Source organism: Ranitomeya imitator, chromosome 4 (assembly GCF_032444005.1).
Source record: "Ranitomeya imitator isolate aRanImi1 chromosome 4, aRanImi1.pri, whole genome shotgun sequence".
In the NCBI taxonomy this organism is placed as follows: domain Eukaryota; kingdom Metazoa; phylum Chordata; class Amphibia; order Anura; family Dendrobatidae; genus Ranitomeya; species Ranitomeya imitator.
The window spans coordinates 10286436-10310795 of NC_091285.1; the positions used below are offsets into that span (position 1 = coordinate 10286436).

General features: G+C 49.0%; 1 protein-coding gene across 3 annotated transcripts in view; it reads right to left on the minus strand.

The window, feature by feature from the left end:
- DDX11 (DEAD/H-box helicase 11) overlaps positions 1 to 23717 on the minus strand; it is a 42110-nt gene extending 18393 nt beyond the window's left edge. For 2 of the 3 annotated variants that reach the window (XM_069762983.1, XM_069762982.1), the window contains exons 1-14: positions 23591 to 23717; positions 17297 to 17467; positions 16957 to 17154; positions 16193 to 16279; positions 15629 to 15780; positions 15020 to 15062; positions 8807 to 8914; positions 8613 to 8700; positions 8270 to 8469; positions 7947 to 8099; positions 5143 to 5189; positions 3320 to 3399; positions 3205 to 3249; positions 2947 to 3014 (exon numbers count right to left, since the gene is read on the minus strand). In XM_069762983.1, the coding sequence (XP_069619084.1) occupies positions 2947 to 3014; positions 3205 to 3249; positions 3320 to 3399; positions 5143 to 5189; positions 7947 to 8099; positions 8270 to 8469; positions 8613 to 8700; positions 8807 to 8914; positions 15020 to 15062; positions 15629 to 15780; positions 16193 to 16279; positions 16957 to 17154; positions 17297 to 17464 (1437 nt within the window). In that variant the 5' untranslated portion in view covers positions 17465 to 17467; positions 23591 to 23717. The remainder of the gene's footprint in view (positions 1 to 2946; positions 3015 to 3204; positions 3250 to 3319; positions 3400 to 5142; positions 5190 to 7946; positions 8100 to 8269; positions 8470 to 8612; positions 8701 to 8806; positions 8915 to 15019; positions 15063 to 15628; positions 15781 to 16192; positions 16280 to 16956; positions 17155 to 17296; positions 17468 to 23590) is intronic. The other variant, XM_069762984.1, reaches the window with a different exon arrangement.
- Positions 23718 to 24360: the final 643 nt, after the last annotated feature.

Sequence of the window (24360 nt, forward strand, 5' to 3'; positions counted from 1 at the left end):
ATGAAGGTTTCCTCTCCTAAATTTAAACCTCGTTTTATTGGTCCGTATAGGATTTCTGAGATTCTCAATCCTGTGTCTTTTCGTCTGACCCTCCCAGACTCCTTTTCCATACATAATGTATTCCATAGGTCGTTGTTGCGGAGATACGTGGCACCTATGGTTCCATCTGTTGAGCCTCCTGCCCCGGTTTTGGTGGAGGGGGAATTGGAGTATATTGTGGAGAAAATTTTGGATTCTCGTGTTTCTAGACGGAAACTCCAGTATCTGGTTAAATGGAAGGGTTATGCTCAGGAAGATAATTCCTGGGTTTTTGCCTCTGATGTCCATGCTCCAGATCTTGTTCGTGCCTTTCATGTGGCTCATCCTGGTCGGCCTGGGGGCTCTGGTGAGGGTTCGGTGACCCCTCCTCAAGGGGGGGGTACTGTTGTGAATTCTGTGGCTGAATTCACTCCTGTGGTCACAAGTGGTACTGCAGCTTCTGAGCTTCCTCTCTCAGGTGTTCTGGTGAGCTCGTTGGCTGCTTTGTTATTTAACTCCACCTGATTCTGTCTTCCTTGCTCCTTGTCTATGTTCCAGTGTTGGATCTGAGCTTCTGGATCTTTCCTGTGGCCTGCTGCTCTGCTTAGATAAGTGCTTTTTGCTTTTGTTGCTACTTTTTCTGTCCAGCTTGTCATTTCGTTTTGCTGGAAGCTCTGAGACGCAAAGGGTGTACCGCCGTGCCGTTAGTTCGGCACGGTGGGTCTTTTTGCCCCCTTTGCGTGGTTTTTTGCTTTAGGGTTTTTTGTAGACTGCAAAGTTCTCTTTGCTATCCTCGCTCTATCTAGAATATCGGGCCTCACTTTGCTGAATCTATTTCATCCCTACGTTTGTCTTTTCATCTTGCTAACAGTCATTATATGTGGGGGGCTGCCTTTTCCTTTGGGGTATTTCTCTGAGGCAAGTCAGGCTTGTTTTTCTATCTTCAGGCTAGTCAGCTCCTCAGGCTGTGCCGAGTTGCATAGGTAGTGTCAGGCGCAATCCACAGCTGCCTTTAGTTGTGTTTAGGTTAGGTTCAGGTATTGCGGTCTACAGAGATTCCACGTCTCAGAGCTCGTTCTATTGTTTTTGGGGTATTGTCAGATCACTGTATGTGCTCTGATTGCTGGCACACTGTGTCACTGGATTGCCTACATAACACCCCGGGGACAGACCCTTGCAGGATCATTACCTGTACACATTACTGGAGGAGCGCTGGAGAACCCCGGGGACAGACCTTCGCAGGATCATTACCTGTACACACATTACAGGGGGCAGTGCTGGAGACCCCCAGGGACAGACTCTCGCAGGATCATTACATGTACAGTCATGGACAAAAATTTGAGAATGAGACAAATATTAATTTTTCCAAAGTCTACTGCTTCATTTTTTCTAATGGCAATTTGCATATACTCCTGAATGTCAGAGTGATCAGCTTAACAGCAATTACTGTACTTGCAAAGTCAATATTTGCCCAGAAAATGAACTTTAACCCCCAAAACACATTTCAACATCATTGCAGTCCTGCCTTAAAAGGAGCAGCTAACATGGTTTTAGTGATTGATCCATTAACACAGGTGTGGGTGTTGATGAGGACAGGGCTGGCGATCAATCAGTCATGATTAAGTAAGAATGACATCACTGGACACTTTAAAAGGAGGCTGGTGCTTGGTATCATTGTTTCTCTTCAATTAACCATGGTAATCTCTAAAGAAACAGGTGCAGCCATCATTGCACTGCACAGAAATGGCCTAACAGAGAAGAGTATCGCAGCTACAAAGATTGCACCTCAGTCAACAATCTATCGCATCATCAAGAACTTCAAGGAGAGAGCTTCCATTGTTGTCAAAAAGGCTCCAGGGCGCCCAAAAAAGACCAGCAAGCGCCAGGACCGGATCTTCAAACTGTTTCAGCTGCGGGATCGGACTACTAGCAGTGCCGAGCTTGCTCAGGAATGGCAGCCGGCTGGTGTGAGCGCTTCTGCACGCACTTTGAGGCCGAGACTCTGAGCAAGGCCTGGTTTCAAGGAGGGCATCAAAGAAGATGAAAAAACAGAAAAAACATCAGGGACCGACTGATATTCTGCAAAAGGTACAGGGAGTGGACTGCTGAGGACTGGGGCAAAGTCATTTTCTCTGATGAATCCCCTTTTCGATTGTTTGGGACATCTGGAAAACAGCTTATTCTGAGAAGAAGAGGTGAGCAATACCACCAGTCTTGTCTCATGCCAACTGTAAAGCATCCTGAAACCATTCATGTGTGGGGTTGCTTCTCAACTAAGGGAATCGGCCTAAAAACACAGCCATGAATAAAGAATGGTACCAGAATGTCCTCCAAGAGCAACTTCTCCCAACCGTCCAAGAGCAGTTTGGCGCCCAACAATGCCTTTTCCAGCATGATGGAGCACCTTGCCATAAAGCAAAGGTGATAACTAAATGGCTCATGGAACAAAACAGAGATTTTGGGTCCATGGCCTGGAAACTCCCCAGATCTTAATCCCATTGAGAACTTGTGGTCAATCATCAAGAGACGGGTGGACAAACAAAAACCAACAAATTCTGGCAAAATGCAAGCATTGATTATGCAAGAATGGACTGCTATCAGTCAGGATTTGGTCCAGAAGTTGATTGAGAGCATGCCAGGGAGAATTGCAGAGGTCTTGAAGAAGAAGGGTCAACACTGCAAATATTGACTTGCTGCATTAACTCATTCTAACTGTCAATATAACCTATTGGTACTCATAATATGATTGCAATTATATTTCTGTATGTGATATAAACATCAGACAAACACTAATAAAAATCAGAGGGCAGCAGATCATGTGAAAATAGAATTTTGGTGTCATTCTCAAAAATTTTGGCCATGACTGTACACACATTAATGGGGGCAGCGCTGGAGACCCCCGGGGATAGACCCTCGCAGCGTCGTTACCTTGAACAGGTTGATGTTGTCCACGTGACTGTAGAAGAGGAAATCATTGATGGATTTGAGCTCGATGCCTGCGAGAAACACAAAGCGAGAGACCTCCTGACATCTCCGCCCGGGACCCCCACATCAGAGCGGAGATCGCCTCTCAGGATCTGTTCACACCACGGTGAATTTACGAGTCAGCGGTCCGACCCCAATATTGTGTGAACAGCACCCGGCACGTCCGTCTGTCCCGCCCGAAATGTTCTGCCCATCACTCACCCGCCTGCGACACGCTCTGGAAGTTTGGGTTCTGCCTGATGTTCCCTGTAAGACAAGAGGTGGCGGTTATATCATGTGAGGGGCGCTCTACTCCGGACCCCCATAGATTCCTCACCTCCGAGGGCCCCCACAAACTTCTCCAACAGGAAGAGAATCTGCTTTATGTACATCAGGTTTTTTGCCTTCAGACGACTCCTGAAATGTAAGAAAGTCTGAACGTGAGCGAGAAGCAAAGTGTCCACTAGTCACATCCAGAGCTGCACTCACTATTCTGCTGGTGGCACCGCTCTCTGGTGTATTGTGGAGACCCGTCGTATACCGGGAACACTCCACAAGACCCGCCGTATACCGGAGACACCCACAAGACCCGCCGTATACCGGGACCACCCCACAAGACCTGCCGTATACCGGGAACACCCCACAAGACCCGCCGTATACCGGGAACACCCACAAGACCCGCCGTATACCGGAGACACCCACAAGACCCGCCGTATACCGGGAACACCCCACAAGACCCGCCGTATACCGGGAACACCCACAAGACCCGCCGTATACCGGAGACACCCACAAGACCCGCCGTATACCAGGGACACTCCACAAGACCTGCCGTACACCGGGGACACCTCACAAGACCTGCCGTATACCGGGATGTAACTCAGAATCAGTAATGTAATGTATATACACAGTGACTACACCAGCAGAATAGTGAGTGCAGCTCTGGAGTATAATACAGGAGGTAACTCAGGATCAGTAATGTAATGTATGTACACAGTGACTGCACCAGCAGAATAGTGAGTGCAGCTCTGGAGTATAATACAGGATGTAACTCAGGATCAGTAATGTAATGTATGTACACAGTGACTGCACCAGCAGAATAGTGAGCACAGCTCTGGGGTATAATACAAGATGTAACTCAGGATCAGTAATGTAATGTATGTACACAGTGACCGCACCAGCAGAATAGTGAGTGCAGCTCTGGGGTATAATACAGGATTTAACTCAGGATCAGTAATGTAATGTATGTACACAGTGACTGCACCAGCAGAATAGTGAGTGCAGCTCTGGGGTATAATACAGGATGTAACTCAGGATCAGTAATGTAATGTATGTACACAGTGACTGCACCAGCAGAATAGTGAGTGCAGCTCTGGGGTATAATACAGGATGTAACTCAGGATCAGTAATGTAATGTATGTACACAGTGACTGCACCAGCAGAATAGTGAGTGCAGCTCTGGGGTATAATACAGGATGTAACTCAGGATCAGTAATGTAATGTATGTACACAGTGACTGCATCAGCAGAATAGTGAGTGCAGCTCTGGAGTATAATACAGGATGTAACTCAGGATCAGTAATGTAATGTGTGTACACAGTGACTGCACCAGCAGAATAGTGAGTGCAGCTCTGGGGTATAATACAGGACGTAACTCAGGATCAGTAATGTAATGTATGTACACAGTGACCGCACCAGCAGAATAGTGAGTGCAGCTCTGGAGTATAATACAGGAGGTAACTCAGGATCAGTAATGTAATGTGTGTACACAGTGACTGCACCAGCAGAACAGTGAGTGCAGCTCTGGGGTATAATACAGGACGTAACTCAGGATCAGTAATGTAATGTATGTACACAGTGACCGCACCAGCAGAATAGTAGGTGCAGCTCTGGAGTATAATACAGGATGTACAGTGTGCAGCGCTTTCCCAGCAGTGATTCTTGGCTGCAGGATATCAGGAGAGGAGCGAACATCAAACACGTTTTCTAGAACAGCTCTTGTGCAAAACAAAAAAAAACCTTAAATCAATACAAACAGGAGGCTTCTGTGCGGTGTCGGTGGGAGACGACTGTCATCCTCAGTAATGGAAGAAAATTAGGAGGGAAATGAGCGAGTAACAGACAGCAGATTACAGCACAATTATGGCGTGATTACGGCACATACCTGTATCGCTCCGAGTACTGCACCAGCTGGGAGTGTGCCTGGCACAACTGCAAGGAAACAGACAGAGAGTGAGGCACCGGGGGCTGCGGGGTCCGGCCAGAAAGACCCCTTAATTACTCTGTGCTTTGTGGCAGAACCTGAAATCACCGAGCTGAGATTATGGGAGAAGGAAAAGCCGGGATCCCCGGCCGCAGCGGCAGAACACGAGGCCGAGCAGCGAGAACAGAGCGCAGTAATTAGCTGCAATCCCAAGCGCCCTGAAGAGTAAGAGAATAACGAGCGCGACACAATTATGTGCCAGGGTCTTAATTGCATCCCTGGACCTTACATTGTTTAATTATGCGAGATGCGGAGCACTGTAACAAACCCACAGCTGTGCGGACTGGGGGCGTCTTTATCGTTTAGGGTCTTTGCTTCTATTCACTGTCAGGAAGCAGAGATCTTCAGAAGAGTTAGGAATTTATAAAGTTGTAAAACTTTTCTCATATTTGACAGCTTTGGGGTAAGTGAGAAAAAGCCTGAGAGCGACGGGAAGGTGAAAAGAGGAAACGACGCGGCCGGGTGCAAAAACAAAAGCCATGAATAAAAGATCTCACCCGGTGGGGAAGAAAAAACGCGGCCTTCGTCACTTTCCCATTCGCGGGCACGTCAGCACATGTATAAAACATGAAGCGTATCGCGCTCTATCACAGTTATCTCTATCTGGAGCTGACTCCATTCACTTCAGCCGGCAGAGGAGGCGATATAAAGTAATCACGTCCTAAAAGGGGTGCCCCCACCTTATAAGTGATGGTGTATGCTATTAATTTAGGATCAGACACTCGCTGCTCAGAGTAAAGGGGACGCAATACTAAAACAGCACTGTGGCCCTTCAGCAGTATTTATCACGGCACCCCTGGCGAATTTAAAAGATTGGACCTTCACAGATCTAAACTCTCAGTTCTAAAACAATTTTATTTTACAATTTATTTATTTATTTTTTTTTAAATCCCACAAGGGACCGCGATGGGGTCCTTAAACAGGCCCTTGGAATCTCAGAAGAGCAGAGATCGGATAGAACAAACCCCTCTCCAAAAAACTATGCACTTAACCCCTTTGTGACCGTATAACGTATATGTTATATAGAGCTGGTGTAGAAGCTGTGTTGTACAGCCAGCACCAGCCTTTAACAGCTGTGAACAGAACTACCTCTGATTGCTGCTGTTTAACCACTGACAGTAACATTTAAATGGCTGTGCTTCGGTCCCCATTGCCATACTCCTAACTGTGATGTGATTGCAGGACAGAAAACCTCCCATCGCTGCTATGTCGGTCCTTCTGTGACTAAGCTTCATAGGGGAACGTTAATTACTCTATATGCTACAACACTACTACGTGGCTGGGCAATATACTACGTGGCCGGGCAATATACTATGTGGCTGGGCAATATACTACGTGGCTGGGCAATATACTACGTGGACATGCATATTCTAGAATACCCGATGCGTTAGAATTGGGCCACCATCTAGTTACTCTATATGCTACAACACTGACGAACTTTGGTCTAAAGAACAAGCGATCAAATGTTCGGCAAGTTCATGTACTTGGCACATGCCAGGAAGGGGTTAAAATTGCAGCATCCTGGATCCATCACAATTATAGGAGAGACGCTGACCTCTAGTTACCCCTCAGTACAGAGCACGGCGGCATCTGGTGGCAAACCCCCTGCGGTACACACTGGGCCAGCCGGAGCACGCAACCCTATTATCAGGCTTCTCGGAGATCCAGATGTGCGGGATTATATAAATGGAGACGTGACACCAGGAGCTCGGCGGTGGCACCACATGAGTTCACTCGTCCGGAAAACCAATTACGGCTTCATCAATCCTAGATTGCTTTTCTATTTTGCAGCCACGACAAACGGGAAACGAGCGGCCGATCTGACCCGTGAAAGCAAAAATTAAACTTTACCAATCTATATGGAGACGTTGGCAGGCGCCGGGGCCTGACCTTGGCCTCGCTCCGATGCTTCTCCAAGTCCTCCGATTTCTGACATCTCAGACCGCGCTGCCGTGTTAGGTTGGCGATAAATGGGCAGAGGTCAGATTCGGACCTTGAGCCGTGCCGCCAGAAAATTATCAATTTCCGCCACGGCCGACATTTTTTGCTTTTTTCCTTCCCTTCTCGAGTCAAAACTTTTTCCATCTTTCTCTCCCCGTCGCTTGAGCCAACACCAGACGTGTCATATATGTCCCCCGCCCGCCTCCGGTGGTGCAGAATTCCTCCAGACCTCGCGGGTGACTAATCGCTCGCTCCGTGCGGCCGTGTCTGTGACACTGTCGCCTCCTCTCGAGGCCTGGAATCTGACATTAGCGATAACCACAATCGCCAGAGTGACGATAATAATTCTATTACCCGGCCGGGCCGCGTCAATCAGACGGAATTCACACCATGTTTTGTTTTTTCTTTGAGGACCCGGCCCCAAGGGGCAATTCCTACAACTGATTACACGGAGCAGAAGTTTTCATTTTCTATTTTAATTAATATTTTCCTTTAATCTGAGGGATAAAAAAAAAATATTCGCTTTTAATTGACCAATTATCACGGTCTATGCCACGAAAAAAGGGAACGGCGCGGCACAGAGGCAGCAAAAGGGCAATGCAAAGTCTCAGGTTGTATTGTCCTATGGCATGGGTTACCTTAAAGGGGCGCTCCGGCCTAAACTGGATGGGGGATTGCTGCGAGATCGGTGTCATTTACGCACCATAAATGCGTCCAACTGCAACCATGATGGTGGGGGTCCGACACACAGGTGCGTGACTCACCTGAGCCCCGGTCACCTGGCAGCTGTACATGCCGGTAATGGTGTCTATCAGGTTGTGAGCTTCGTCGATGATCACCACCTGCTGCTTCAGCTTGATGCCGGACGCCCGGCGGGTGCAGTCATGGAGCAGCGTCTGGTAAGGGAGGACCACCAGCTGGAAAACAGACATTAAAAGGGGCGGTGAGAAGCGGCCGCCGGCCGTGTCTGGTATTACGATTAGTCAGGACACAGCACCACTCCTTTCGTAGGCCATGTCTGGTATTACACCTGAACCCATCTTTCTGCATCTCTGGTTCCACTGCCAGCGCTGTCGTGTCCGCTCACCTGTGCGGCAGGGACGGCGTAGCGGCTGGCATAGTAGGGGCACGCCATCACCTCCCGGGCCTGAGTCACCAGCTGCTCAATGTCCTTCACCTCCAGGAGAATCTCATCCCGCAAAAACTGCATTTGATCGTAGGAATAGAAGGGACAAGTCGCCTGCCCTCCGCGCTTCCTCTTCCCCTCCGGCTCCTCGTTCTTCTTATCTGGAAAGTAAGAGGGAAAAATCATAAATGATGACCGTGCCCCCCGCTGCATCTTTTGGTCACTGCACTTTTCTAAAAAAAAGTAATAAAAAATGATGAAAACAAAAAAAGCCCCCGTATGGCGGGACGTTTCTCCCCCTCACCGTGCTTGGTCTTCTGCATCTCCATGCAGCGGTCGTTGATGAGCTGGACGGAGCTCAGACGCCGCACGTCCTCGTTCACACACATGTTCTGCAGAGAAACACAGAGAGAAGCAGCACTAGGACAAATGGATATAACTTTTCTGACTGTTACATATATATACACATACATAAAATAAGAATATTGATGTGAATACCTGCCGAGACCCCAGGGACACCAGACGAGTCTCTTTCCCAAATGGACTTTTCTGTAGTTCATGGACAAACTGGGAAAGCTGAGAGTGAGTGCGGCTGCAATAATAAATCTGTGCAGAGGGAGGAAAGTAAGGGTTAATAGAGATAATAATGGCGGACCACGGTCCTGATCCCATCTGTCATCAGATTATACTCTTGCCGAGAAACGGAGAAGATATTCACACCGATCCTGCAGCCACCACTAGGGGGAGCTCCCTGTATACAGATACATGATAAGATCCTGTCTGCAGCCACCACTAGGGGGAGCTCCCTGTATACAGATACATGATAAGATCCTGTCTGCAGCCACCACTAGGGGGAGCTCCCTGTATACAGAGATACATGATAAGATCCTGTCTGCAGCCACCACTAGGGGGAGCTCCGTGTATACAGAGATATATAAGATCCTGTCTGCAGCCACCACTAGGGGGAGCTCCCTGTATACAGAGATACATGATAAGATCCTGTCTGCAGCCACCACTAGGGGGAGCTCCGTGTATACAGAGATATATAAGATCCTGTCTGCAGCCACCACTAGGGGGAGCTCCCTGTATACAGATACATGATAAGATCCTGTCTGCAGCCACCACTAGGGGGAGCTCCCTGTATACAGAGATACATGATAAGAACCTGTCTGCAGCCACCACTAGGGGGAGCTCCCTGTATACAGAGATACATGATAAGATCCTGTCTGCAGCCACCACTAGGGGGAGCTCCCTGTATACAGATACATGATAAGATCCTGTCTGCAGCCACCACTAGAGGGAGCTCCCTGTATACAGATATACATGATAAGATTCTGTCTGCAGCCACCACTAGGGGGAGCTCCCTGTACACAGAGATACATGATAAGATCCTGTCTGCAGCCACCACTAGGGGGAGCTCCCTGTATACAGATACATGATAAGATCCTGTCTGCAGCCACCACTAGGGGGAGCTCCCTGTATACAGAGATACATGATAAGATCCTGTCTGCAGCCACCACTAGGGGGAGCCCCCTGTATACAGAGATACATGATAAGATCCTGTCTGCAGCTACCACTAGGGGGAGCTCCGTGTATACAGAGATATATAAGATCCTGTCTGCAGCCACCACTAGGGGGAGCTCCCTGTATACAGATACATGATAAGATCCTGTCTGCAGCCACCACTAGGGGGAGCTCCCTGTATACAGAGATACATGATAAGAACCTGTCTGCAGCCACCACTAGGGGGAGCTCCCTGTATACAGAGATACATGATAAGATCCTGTCTGCAGCCACCACTAGGGGGAGCTCCGTGTATAGAGATATATGATAAGATCCTGTCTGCAGCCACCACTAGGGGGAGCTCCCTGTATACAGAGATACATGATAAGATCCTGTCTGCAGCCACCACTAGGGGGAGCTCCCTGTATACAGAGATACATGATAAGATCCTGTCTGCAGCCACCACTAGGGGGAGCTCCCTGTATACAGAGATACATGATAAGAACCTGTCTGCAGCCACCACTAGGAGGAGCTCCCTGTATACAGAGATACATGATAAGATCCTGTCTGTAGTCACCACTAGGAGGAGCTCCCTGTATACAGAGATATATGATAAGATCCTGTCTGCAGTCACCACTAGGGGGAGCTCCCTGTATACAGAGATACATGATAAGATCCTGTCTGCAGCCACCACTAGGGGGAGCTCCCTGTATACAGAGATACATGATAAGATCCTGTCTGTAGTCACCACTAGGAGGAGCTCCCTGTATACAGAGATATATGATAAGATCCTGTCTGCAGTCACCACTAGGAGGAGCTCCCTGTATAAAGAGATACATGATGAGATCCTGTCTGCAGCCACCACTAGGGGGAGCTCCCTGTATACAGAGATACATGATAAGATCCTGTCTGCAGTCACCACTAGGAGGAGCTCCCTGTATACAGAGATATATGATAAGATCCTGTCTGCAGCCACCACTAGGGGGAGCTCCCTGTATACAGAGATACATGATAAGATTCTGTCTGCAGCCACCACTAGGGGGAGCTCCCTGTATACAGAGATACATGATAAGATTCTGTCTGCAGCCACCACTAGGGGGAGCTCCCTGTATACAGAGATACATGATAACATCCTGTCTGCAGACACCACTAGGGGGAGCTCCCTGTATACAGAGATACATGATAAGATCCTGTCTGCAGTCACCACTAGGAGGAGCTCCCTGAATACAGATACATGATAAGATCCTGTCTGCAGACACCACTAGGGGGAGCTCCCTGTATACAGAGATACATGATAACATCCTGTCTGCAGACACCACTAGGGGGAGCTCCCTGTACATAGAGATACATGATAAGATCCTGTCTGCAGCCACCACTAGGGGGAGCTCCCTGTATACAGAGATATATGCCAGGAGCAAGCGACACTACTCTGTCCTCCTTCTCCTGGACTTGTCTTCTGCCTTTGACACTGTAGACCACTCCCTTTTGCTACAAATCCTCTCATCCCTTGGCATCACAGACTTGGCCCTTTCCTGGATCTCGTCATATCTGACAGACCGAACATTCAGTGTCTCCCTCCCCCACACCACCTCCTCACTTCGCCCCTTGTCAGTCGGTGTTCCTCAAGGCTCTGTTCTAGGACCCCTACTCTTCTCCATCTACACTTTCGGCCTGGGACAGCTCATAGAATCCCACGGTATGCAGTACCATCTCTACGCCGATGACACGCAGATCTACCTGTCCGGACCTGACCTCACCTCCTTACTTACCAAAATCCCACACTGTCTGTCTGCCATTTCAGCCTTCTTTTCTGCTCGCTTTCTACAACTGAACATGGACAAAACAGAATTCATCATCTTTCCCCCATCTCACTCTACCCCTCCACCAGACCTATCCATCAATGTCAATGGCTGCTCACTATCCCCAGTCCCACACGCCCGGTGCCTCGGGGTGATCCTCGACTCTGCCCTCTCTTTCAAGCCACATATCCAAGCCCTTGCCTCCTCCTGTCGTCTCAAACTCAAAAATATTTCCCGGATCCGTGCTTTCCTTGACCGCAACACTGCAAAAACGCTAGTGCATGCCCTTATCATCTCCCGCCTCGACTACTGCAACCTCCTACTCTCTGGACTCCCCTCTAGCACTCTGGCACCACTCCAATCCATCCTACACTCTGCTGCCCGACTAATCCACCTGTCCCCCCGCTATTCCCCAGCCTCTCCCCTGTGTCAAGCCCTTCACTGGCTTCCTATCGCCCAGAGACTCCAGTTCAAAACCCTCACACTGACATACAAAGCCATCCACAACCTGTCTCCTCCATACATCTGTGACATGGTCTCCCGGTACCTACCTACACGCGACCTCCGATCCTCCCAAGACCTCCTTCTCTACTCCCCTCTCATCTCTTCTTCCCATAACCGCATCCAAGACTTCTCCCGTGCTTCCCCCATACTCTGGAACTCTCTACCCCAACACATCAGACTTGCGCCTACCATAGAAACCTTCAAAAAGAACCTGAAGACTCATCTCTTCCGACAAGCCTACAGCCTGCAGTGATCCTCAACCTACTGAACAGCCGCACAGCCAGCTCTTCCCTCTCCTAGTGTATCCTCACCCACCCCCTGCAGACTGTGAGCCCTCGCGGGCAGGGTCCTCCCTCCTTATGTACTCGTGTGCCTTGTTATCTGCTCATGTTTAATGTATTTGTCTATATTTGCCCCGTATTCACATGTAAAGCGCCATGGAATAAATGGCGCTATAAAAATGTATAATAATAATAATATAAGATCCTGTCTACAGCCACCACTAAGGGGAGCTCCCTGTATACAGAGATACATAAGATTCTTTCTGCAGTCACCACTAGGGGGAGCTCCCTGTATACAGAGATACATGATAAGAACCTGTCTGCAGTCACCACTAGGGGCTCTGTATACAGGAAGCTCCCCCTAGTGGTGACTGCAGACAGGATCTTATCATGTATCTCTGTATACAGGGAGCTCCCCCTACTGGTGGCTGAAGACAGGATCTTATGTATCTCTGTACACAGGGAACTCCCCCTAGTGGTGGCTGCAGACAGGATCTTATCACGTATCTTTGTATACAGGGAGCTCCCCCTAGTGGTGGCTGCAGACAGGATCTTATCATGTATCTCTGTATACAGGGAGCTCCCCCTAGTGGTGACTGCAGACAGGATCTTATCACGTATCTTTGTATACAGGGAGCTCCCCCTAGTGGTGGCTGCAGACAGGATCTTATCATGTATCTCTGTATACAGGGAGCTCCCCCTAGTGGTGGCTGCAGACGGGATCTTATCATGTATCTCTGTATACAGGGAGCTCCCCCTACTGGTGGCTGAAGACAGGATCTTATGTATCTCTGTACACAGGGAACTCCCCCTAGTGGTGGCTGCAGACAGGATCTTATCACGTATCTTTGTATACAGGGAGCTCCCCCTAGTGGTGGCTGCAGACAGGATCTTATCATGTATCTCTGTATACAGGGAGCTCCCCCTAGTGGTGGCTGCAGACAGGATCTTATCATGTATCTCTGTATACAGGGAGCTCCCCCTAGTGGTGGCTGCAGACAGGATCTTATCATGTATCTCTGTATACAGTGAGCTCCCCCTAGTGGTGACTGCAGACAGGATCTTATCATGTATCTCTGTATACAGGGAGCACCCCCTAGTGGTGACTGCAGACAGGATCTTATCATGTATCTCTGTATACAGGGAGCTCCCCCTAGTGGTGAATGCAGACAGGATCTTATCATGTATCTCTGTATACAGGGAGCTCCCCCTAGTGGTGGCTGCAGACAGGATCTTATGTATCTCTGTATACAGGGAGCTCCCCCTAGTGGTGGCTGCAGACAGGATCTTATCATGTATCTCTGTATACAGGGAGCTCCCCCTAGTGGTGACTGCAGACAGGAACTTATCATGTATCTCTGTATACAGGGAGCTCCCCCTAGTGGTGGCTGCAGACAGGATCTTATCATGTATCTCTGTATACAGGGAGCACCCCCTAGTGGTGACTGCAGACAGGATCTTATCATGTATCTCTGTATACAGGGAGCTCCCCCTAGTGGTGAATGCAGACAGGATCTTATCATGTATCTCTGTATACAGGGAGCTCCCCCTAGTGGTGGCTGCAGACAGGATCTTATGTATCTCTGTATACAGGGAGCTCCCCCTAGTGGTGGCTGCAGACAGGATCTTATCATGTATCTCTGTATACAGGGAGCTCCCCCTAGTGGTGGCTGCAGACAGGATCTCATGTATCTCTGTATACAGGGAGCTCCCCCTAGTGGTGGCTGCAGACAGGATCTTATCATGTATCTCTGTATACAGGGAGCACCCCCTAGTGGTGACTGCAGACAGGATCTTATCATGTATCTCTGTATACAGGGAGCTCCCCCTAGTGGTGAATGCAGACAGGATCTTATCATGTATCTCTGTATACAGGGAGCTCCCCCTAGTGGTGGCTGCAGACAGGATCTTATGTATCTCTGTATACAGGGAGCTCCCCCTAGTGGTGGCTGCAGACAGGATCTTATCATGTATCTCTGTATACAGGGAGCTCCCCCTAGTGGTGGCTGCAGACAGGATCTTATCATGTATCTCTGTATATAGGGAGCTCCCCCTAGTGGTGACTGCAGACAGGATCTTATCATGTATCCCTGTATACGCGGAGCTCCCCCTAGTGGTGACTGCAGAAAATTATGGATGGAGAAAATTAGAATATCATCATTTACCTCTATGTCCACACAGAGGATTTGGAGCTTTATCCCGCCACTCCCCCGCTATGAGAAGCCCAGAACGCTGCTCTTTCTAGATGCTGGTGCAGGGTTATCTCCATCTTTTCGCTGAGGCAGTACATTATTATCTTTATACGTTTGGACGGATGCTGCAGATCTGAATTATCGGCGTTGGGAATATTAATGATTAATGCTGGAGCTGAGATCTATACATTGCTCTTTTTGCCGCGCTCAGGACAATGTTAGGCGCCGTCACTTCTGACGTTTTGCAGCCACAGACCCTATATCCATCAGAGGGGCCGGTAATTCTGCAGTAATGGGATTACGGCCCGGAAAGGCTAATCTCCTGATTGTCAGATGTTGCATTATCCGAGGTCTCCGGACGCTGCCGAGGTGGTTGGCGGCTGGAGAGGTCAACAGGGCATGAAATCAATGGTGGCTTTTCTTTCTGCTTACCTTCGTCACATGCTCTTCTTCACAATCATCCTCATCATCCGATCTGGCAGCAGACGAGAAAGAGAGAAGAAAAAGTAAAAATGTACAGAAGGATGCGGCCGCCCCTCCGTATAACCTGTCCGTCTGTGACTCAGTATGGCGGACCCCGGGGCTGCAGACGTGTCGCCCACAGGGAAGGTAAATCTCAGCCGCTTCCATAAAGAGGGGCCGGGCGATACTTTTGACAACAGCATTTAAATGGTTAAACAGCAGTGATCGAAGATCAGTTCTGCTGTTAGTGGCAGGTGCCGGCGGTGCACCGCCACCACAGCCGCTCCGTGCAGCGCCACCACAGCCGCTCCGTGCACCACCACCACAGCCGCTCCGTGCACCGCCACCACAGCCGCTCCGTGCACCGCCACCACAGCCGCTCCGTGCACCGCCACCACAGCCGCTCCGTGCACCGCCACCACAGCCGCTCCGTGCACCGTCACCACAGCCGCTCCGTGCACCGCCACCACAGCCGCTCCGCGCACAGAAGTGTCTTAAAGAAACTGCTAAGTTTAAAGGGGAAGACACAAATGTAAAGTCATATACACTACGTGTGGTCGAGAACTACAAGTGCCATACTTTCTGCCTTCTTTCTTCGTCTCCTCGTCACTTTGATATTCAGCGAGGAGCAGCTCTTCCTCTCCTTCCTCCAGGCTCGGGCCTTCCCCTCCGGGGGACAGTATCTGCTGACTGAGCCGGAGAAGACGAATCGTCTCATCATCCTCTTCCCTCTGGAGAAGAAATAGAAAGAAAAAAAAGAGAGAGAAACTTATGAGGCCGAGATGTTCAATCCTGCGAGGAGGATCCACACGTCCCGGATACGAGGGAGAGAAATGATAAAGTGTGAAAAGATCTTGTAGGAGACGTGAGGATGTAACGGGGGAAGAGTTCAGCTCCGGAGGCGGACAACATTCATTTATCTTTATGATACGGTCAATGGCGTAAAAGAAAAAAAAAAAAGAAAGGATGAACGTCGGCCTCACACAGACGGTCAAGTAAAGGGATTGTCTAGAAAACCGGCCATCGCTGATAAGACTACAGAGGTGGCCGGCGAACTAGGTCGACCTGTAAGAAAGGTCACGAGCCTCCGCACACGGCCTGGCCATGTGGGCCCCTTTATGTTGCCGTCCTCGCTGACCTCACCTTTCTCTTGGAGGCGAACTTCAGCTGGACGTTACGTCGCATCTGCTCCAGTTTCTCTTCTCGTTTTTTCCTTCGCAGCTGATCCTCCTGCAGGAAGAAAAAGAAAAAAAGCAAGTAACTGAGCGGTCAGTCTCACAAGGACGGTTTCCATTCACTGACTGCAAGCCGAGGGGCGGCAAATCCATGAGCGGCACCAGGGGGTTCTGCTCACAGCAACCAAAACAATAGCATTAAACCAAATAAATCGGCCTCCGTAAAAAGGTGGAAGTCATTGATTCTAATAAGAGCAGGAAAGAGTTAAAACTTTAAAAAAAAACCTCCATGCTTTCATTTTTCATGGAGTTGGTGAATCTGTTCGAGGCGCATAAAAATATCACATAAGTGCGCGAGGTATTAAAAATAGATTGGGGGGGAGGAAGCGGTGGTTTTTAGACAGCGCCATTTATTATTTAACATCGCGGGATCGTGTTATTACGACGGAGACCCCTCCGGCTGACAGGATGGGAGATAATGCAGGGAAATGGCAAGGAGAGCAAATATGTCGCCTGCAGGCGCCGCGGCGTATAAACACAGCCATTAACAGAAGCCTCTGCATCTATGAATAAATGCTGCCACCTGCAGTCGAGCAGCGGGTACTGCGGCCACGCACAAGATTCCACGTGGCCAATTTTCATTCCCTTCTAAGAGCCCGAACCTTTTAGTTTCCATCCCCGCAGCCGTTCGAGGGCTCGATCCGTCGTAGAGCCACATTTACTGTCCCGCACCTTTATCTTGTTCTTCACGTCCATCTCTTCTTTCTTCTGTAAGAACTGGGTCACCCAGTCGGGCTCGGCCGTGGATCCGGTGACTGTGGAGCCGACTTTCGGTTCTGCCGCCAGCGCTTCGGCCTCCTCCTTCCGCTTCTTCTCTTCAAAGTCCCGCAACCAAGTCAGGGAGCCGCAGATCAGACTCAAGGACTTGCCCTGCGGAGATACCAGGACTGGTGAGGATATTACATGGGAGACGTCCCTGCAGCCAGATCCCATCAGGTCGCAACAGCCGCAGTCATCTGACGGAGACCAAACATTTCTGCCCTCGTCCCCCCGGGGCGTCTCGAATCCTCACCGTGCCTGTAGGACTCTCAAATATCCCGACTTTCCCAGCCTCGAGCACCCGATAAAGCTCCGTCATGAACTGCTCCTGGATGGGGTACGGCGGGAAGGGGAAAGGGAACGTCACAGGGTCCGCGGGGCGGGACGTCACAGGGTCCGCGGGGCGGGACGGCACATCCATGTCCTGGTAATAAAAGGGAGAACATGAAGGAGGACGAGGAATATTCTGCAAAAGAAGGAAATTCTTCTAACCAGACATAAATAATAACATTTATGCCTATAACCACCACTAGGGGGTGCACGGTTGGTCTTCATATATTTAGGAGGTCTGGTCTGGGGTCTACACACGTGGTTAAAATTGTCGGTCCCCCTCGTTTAATGACAGGAAAACCCCACAATGGTCACAGAAATAACGTGAATCTGACAAAAGTAATAATAAATAAAAGATCTATGAAAATGAACAAGTGAAAGTCAGACATTGCTTTTCCACCATGCTTCCACAGAATTTATAAAAACAAAAATAAAACTCATGAAACAGGCCTGGACAGAAATGATGGCACCCCTGAAAATAATGTGAACAGATTAAAGGTGAACTTCAATCTCAAGGAACTTCACTGTCGGATTACACCGTCCGTCGTTGTATGAGCCAAAGTGGACTTCATGGGAGACGACCAAGGAGGACACAATTGTTGAAAAAAGAAAAAAAAAATCATAAAGCCAAACTGGAATTTGCCAAACCACAAAGCTTCTAGGAGAATGTCCTATGGACAGATGAGACAAAAATGGAACTTTTTGGCAAGGCACATCAGCTCTATGTTCACAGACGGAAAAATGAAGCATATCAAGAAAAGAACACTGTCCCTACAGTGAAGCATGGAGGAGGCTCTGTTATGTTCTGGGGCTGCTTTGCTGCATCTGGCACAGGGTGTCTATTATCTGGGCAGGGTACAATGAAGTCTCAAGACTATCAAGCGATTCTAGAGAGAAATGTGCTGCCCAGTATCAGAAAGCTTGGTCTCAGTCGCAGCAGGATAATGACCCAAAACACACAGCTAAAAACACCAAAGAATGGCTGAGAGGAAAACATTGGACTATTGTGAAGCGGCTTCTATGAGCCCTGACCAAAATCCTGTTGAGCATCATTGGAAAGAGCTGAAACAAAACTTTCACTTTTTCATTTTCATAGATTTTTTATTTATTATTACTTTTGTCAGATTCAAGTTATTTCTGTGACCATTGTGGGTTTTCCTGTCATTGAACGAGGGGGACCAACAATTTTGACCACGTGTGTAGATATTTCAGGGGTGTGGTCTGTATATACAGCTGTGGCCAAAAGTGTTGCCACCCTTGAAATTGTGACAGAAAAGGACACATTTATGCCAGAACATTTTTTTTAATATACACATGATGTTTATTTCCTTTGTGTTTATCGGAACAACACAAAAAAAGGCGAAAAAAAAGGCAAATTGGACACAAACCCAGCTTTCTGATACTCGGCACTACATTGCCACCTAAAATCATGTGGCAATCGTCAGATTTCACGACTCCTTGCACACAGTCGACGCCCCAGAAACAGAAAAAAAAAATCTGTGACCCTCCACCATATCTGACTGTAGGTACTGTGTTCTTTTCTTTCTAGACCTCATTCTGTTTTCAGTAAACAGTAGAATGATGTGCTTTACAAAAAAAGCTCTATCTTGGTCTCATCTGTCCACAAGACGCTTTCCCAGAAGGATTTTGGCTTACTCAGTAGATTATGGCAAACTGCAGTCTAGCTTTGTGTCAGCAGTGGGGTCCTCCGGGGTCTCCTGCCATAGCTTCTCATTTCATTCCAAGATTGAGGCAACTTCTCCCCTTTTTATCTGGTTTCAGGTGTGATTTCCATATTGCCCACACCTGTTACTTGCCACAGGTGAGTGTGAATGAGCATCACATGCCGGAAACAAAGTTGTTTACCCACAATTTTGCAAAGGTGCAGACAAATTTCTCTAGTCCATTTCTGGGGTTGTGTGTGAAATTCTGTCCAATTTGCCTTTTTCTGTGTTTTTTTTTCTGTACAAAGGAGATAAACATGTGGAAGTGTAATAATTAATACTTCATCTTCTGTAACAATTTCAAGAGTGCCAAAACTTTTGGCCATGACTATTTAGGGGGTCTGTATATATTTAGGAGTCTTGTCTGGGATCTATATTTGGTGGTCTGGTCAGTGGTCTGTATATATTTGCGGGTCTGGTCAGGGGTCTGTATATATTAGCAGGTCTGGTCTGAGGTCTGTATATATTTGGGGTTCGGGTCCGAGGTCAGTATATATTTGGGGTTCGGGTCCGAGGTCTGTATATATTTGGGGTTCGGGTCCGAGGTCTGTATATATTTGGGGTTCGGGTCCGAGGTCTGTATATATTTGGGGTTCGGGTCTGAGGTCTGTATATATTTGGGGGTCCGGTCTGAGGTCTGTATATATTTGGGGTTCGGGTCTGAGGTCTGTATATATTTGGGGTTCGGGTCTGTATATATTTGGGGTTCCGTTCTGAGGTCTGTATATATTTGAGGATCCGGTCTGTATATATTTGGGGTTCCGGTCTGAGGTCTGTATGTATTTGGGGTTCGGGTCTGAGGTCTGTATGTATTTGGGGTTCGGGTCTGAGGTCTGTATGTATTTGAGGTTCCGGTCTGAGGTCTGTATATATTTGGGGTTCGGGTCTGAGGTCTGTATATATTTGGGGTTCCGGTCTGAGGTCTGTATATATTTGGGGTTCGGGTCTGAGGTCTGTATATATTTGGGGTTCGGGTCTGAGGTCTGTATATATTTGGGGTTCGGGTCTGAGGTCTGTATATATTTGGGGTTCGGGTCTGAGGTCTGTATATATTTGGGATTCGGGTCTGAGGTCTGTATATATTTGGGGTTCGGGTCTGAGGTCTGTATATACTTGGGGTTCGGGTCTGAGGTCTGTATATATTTGGGGTTCCGGTCTGAGGTCTGTATATATTTGGGGTTCGGGTCTGAGGTCTGTATGTATTTGGGGTTCGGGTCTGAGGTCTGTATGTATTTGAGGTTCCGGTCTGAGGTCTGTATATATTTGGGGTTTGGGTCTGAGGTCTGTATATATTTGGGGTTCGGGTCTGAGTCTGTATATATTTGGGGTTCGGGTCTGAGGTCTGTATATATTTGGGGTTCCGGTCTGAGGTCTGTATATATTTGGGGTTCGGGTCTGAGGTCTGTATATATTTGGGGTTCCATTCTCAGGTCTGTATATATTTGAGGATCTGGTCTGTATATATTTGGGGGTCTGGTCTGTATATATTTGGGGGTCTAGTCTGTGGTCTGTATATATTTGGAGGGTCCGATCTGAGGTCTGTATATATTTGGAGGGTCCGGTCTGAGGTCTGTATATATTTGGGGCTCCGCTCTGGGGTCTGTATATATCTGGGGGTCCGGTCTGAGGTCTGTATATATTTGGGGTTCCGGTCTGAGGTCTGTATATATCTGGGGGTCCGGTCTGAGGTCTGTATATATTTGGGGTTCCGGTCTGAGGTCTGTATATATCTGGGGGTCCGGTCTGAGGTCTGTATATATTTGGGGTTCCGGTCTGAGGTCTGTATATATCTGGGGGTCCGGTCTGAGGTCTGTATATATCTGGGGGTCCGGTCTGGGGTCTGTATATATCTGGGGGTCCGGTCTGAGGTCTGTATATATTTGGGGTTCCGGTCTGAGGTCTGTATATATCTGGGGGTCCGGTCTGAGGTCTGTATATATTTGGGGTTCCGGTCTGAGGTCTGTATATATCTGGGGGTCCGGTCTGGGGTCTGTATATATTTGGGGTTCCGGTCTGAGGTCTGTATATATCTGGGGGTCCGGTCTGGGGTCTGTATATATCTGGGGGTCCGGTCTGAGGTCTGTATATATTTGGGGTTCCGGTCTGAGGTCTGTATATATCTGGGGGTCCGGTCTGGGGTCTGCATATATCTGGGGGTCCGGTCTGGGGTCTGCATATATCTGGGGTTCCGGTCTGAGGTCTGTATATATTTGGGGGTCCGGTCTGGGGTCTGCATATATCTGGGGGTCCAGTCTGGGGTCTGCATATATCTGGGGTCTGTATATATCTGGGGTTCCGGTCTGAGGTCTGTATATATTTGGGGGTCCGGTCTGGGGTCTGCATATATCTGGGGGTCCGGTCTGGGGTCTGTATATATCTGGGGGTCCGGTCTGGGGTCTGTATATATCTGGGGTTCCGGTCTGAGGTCTGCATATATCTGGGGGTCCGGTCTGAGGTCTGTATATATCTGGGGGTCCGGTCTGGGGTCTGTATATATCTGGGGTTCCGGTCTGGGGTCTGTATATATCTGGGGTTCCGGTCTGAGGTCTGTATATATTTGGGGGTCCGGTCTGGGGTCTGCATATATCTGGGGGTCCGGTCTGGGGTCTGCATATATCTGGGGGTCCGGTCTGGGGTCTGTATATATTTGGGGTTCCGGTCTGAGGTCTGTATATATCTGGGGGTCCGGTCTGGGGTCTGTATATATCTGGGGTTCCGGTCTGAGGTCTGTATATATCTGGGGGTCCGGTCTGGGGTCTGTATATATCTGGGGTTCCGGTCTGAGGTCTGTATATATTTGGGGTTCCGGTCTGAGGTCTGTATATATTTGGGGGTCCGGTCTGGGGTCTGTATATATTTGGGGTTCCGGTCTGAGGTCTGTATATATCTGGGGGTCCGGTCTGGGGTCTGCATATATCTGGGGTTCCGGTCTGAGGTCTGTATATATTTGGGGGTCCGGTCTGGGGTCTGCATATATCTGGGGGTCCGGTCTGAGGTCTGTATATATCTGGGGGTCCGGTCTGAGGTCTGTATATATTTGGGGTTCCGGTCTGAGGTCTGTATATATCTGGGGGTCCGGTCTGGGGTCTGCATATATCTGGGGGTCCGGTCTGGGGTCTGTATATATCTGGGGTTCCGGTCTGAGGTCTGTATATATCTGGGGTCTGTATATATCTGGGAATCCGGTCTGGGGTCTGTATATATCTGGGGGTCCGGTCTGGGGTCTGTATATATCTGGGGTTCCGGTCTGAGGTCTGTATATATCTGGGGTTCCGGTCTGAGGTCTGTATATATTTGGGGGTCCGGTCTGGGGTCTGCATATATCTGGGGGTCCAGTCTGGGGTCTGCATATATCTGGGGGTTCCGGTCTGGGGTCTGTATATATCTGGGGTTCCGGTCTGAGGTCTGTATATATCTGGGGGTCCGGTCTGGGGTCTGTATATATCTGGGGGTCCGGTCTGGGGTCTGCATATATCTGGGGGTCCAGTCTGGGGTCTGCATATATCTGGGGGTTCCGGTCTGGGGTCTGTATATATCTGGGGTTCCGGTCTGAGGTCTGTATATATCTGGGGGTCCGGTCTGGGGTCTGTATATATCTGGGGTTCCGGTCTGAGGTCTGTATATATCTGGGGGTCCGGTCTGGGGTCTGTATATATCTGGGGTTCCGGTCTGAGGTCTGTATATATTTGGGGTTCCGGTCTGGGGTCTGTATATATCTGGGGTTCCGGTCTGAGGTCTGTATATATTTGGGGTTCCGGTCTGAGGTCTGTATATATCTGGGGGTCCGGTCTGGGGTCTGTATATATCTGGGGGTCCGGTCTGGGGTCTGTATATATCTGGGGGTCCGGTCTGGGGTCTGTATATATCTGGGGTTCCGGTCTGAGGTCTGTATATATCTGGGGGTCCGGTCTGGGGTCTGTATATATCTGGGGGTCCGGTCTGGGGTCTGTATATATCTGGGGTTCCGGTCTGAGGTCTGTATATATCTGGGGTTCCGGTCTGAGGTCTGTATATATCTGGGGGTCCGGTCTGGGGTCTGTATATATCTGGGGTTCCGGTCTGGGGTCTGTATATATCTGGGGTTCCGGTCTGAGGTCTGTATATATTTGGGGGTCCGGTCTGGGGTCTGCATATATCTGGGGGTCCAGTCTGGGGTCTGTATATATCTGGGGGTCCGGTCTGGGGTATGTATATATTTGGGGTTCCGGTCTGAGGTCTGTATATATCTGGGGGTCCGGTCTGGGGTCTGTATATATCTGGGGGTCCGGTCTGGGGTCTGTATATATTTGGTGGGTCCGGTTTGAGGTCTGTATTTATTTGGGGGTCCAGTGTGCATATATTTAGGGGGTCCAATCTGGGGTCTGTATTATATGGGCGGGGCATACAAACATTTGCATACACTGACAACTCTGAGATCCGGTGCAATAAGCCCATTGCCTTTGTGGTTGCTATGGGTTACAGCCCCTTCCCCCTGTTATCCCGATGTCACTGACCTCTCACTAATGCTCGGCTGTTATTATCCCGATATTGACGATAGTCACTCACGGTCACCGCCGATAATACCCAGCAGGCTCCACGACATAAGCACAATCTCCCGCGCTCCCGATTAGCCAATCACAGGACACCAAGGAGCGACGTCACCCGCCCAACACTACAGGCTCAGCCAATGCGCGAGAGGAGTCCGTCACGAGCGCTAGTATCCAATCATACGCGACAGAATGACGGTAGCCAATGAATGAGCAGCGCGCAGCTTCGTGACGTCATTGTTGCTATGTCAGTGAAATCCTTATGTATATAGTGGCTGCCGGGTTGCGTGAGTGTTGCCAATAGCGACCAATCATAGCGCAGCTTTCATATCATATTGTGCTCTTGATAAGTGAAAGCTGCGCTGTGATTGGCTGTTATACAGTTTTCATATCTTTTTAACCCCTTCCCTCCGGAGATGATTTTTATTTCTCAGGTGCCTCATTGAGGCACACTGGATACCACAGGTGTACGCTGCTGCCACCAGGAGGCTGACATTAAGAATTACACTTCAATAAATTTGTTTAGTGTCATGTAGGAGGCAGACACAGCCCCGAGGCCCAGACCGCTCTCTGCCTGTGGTGTTTTGTGTTGTTTACTATGTTTTTTTCCTTTAGATGAGGGTAATGACATCTCTCTGGCAGTGACATAAGGCGGCGAGCACAGTCCGGCCATATCCTCTTTCTACTGGATAGCGGTCAGCATTCAGATACTGGTGCGGACAGTTCTTGCCCCTTGT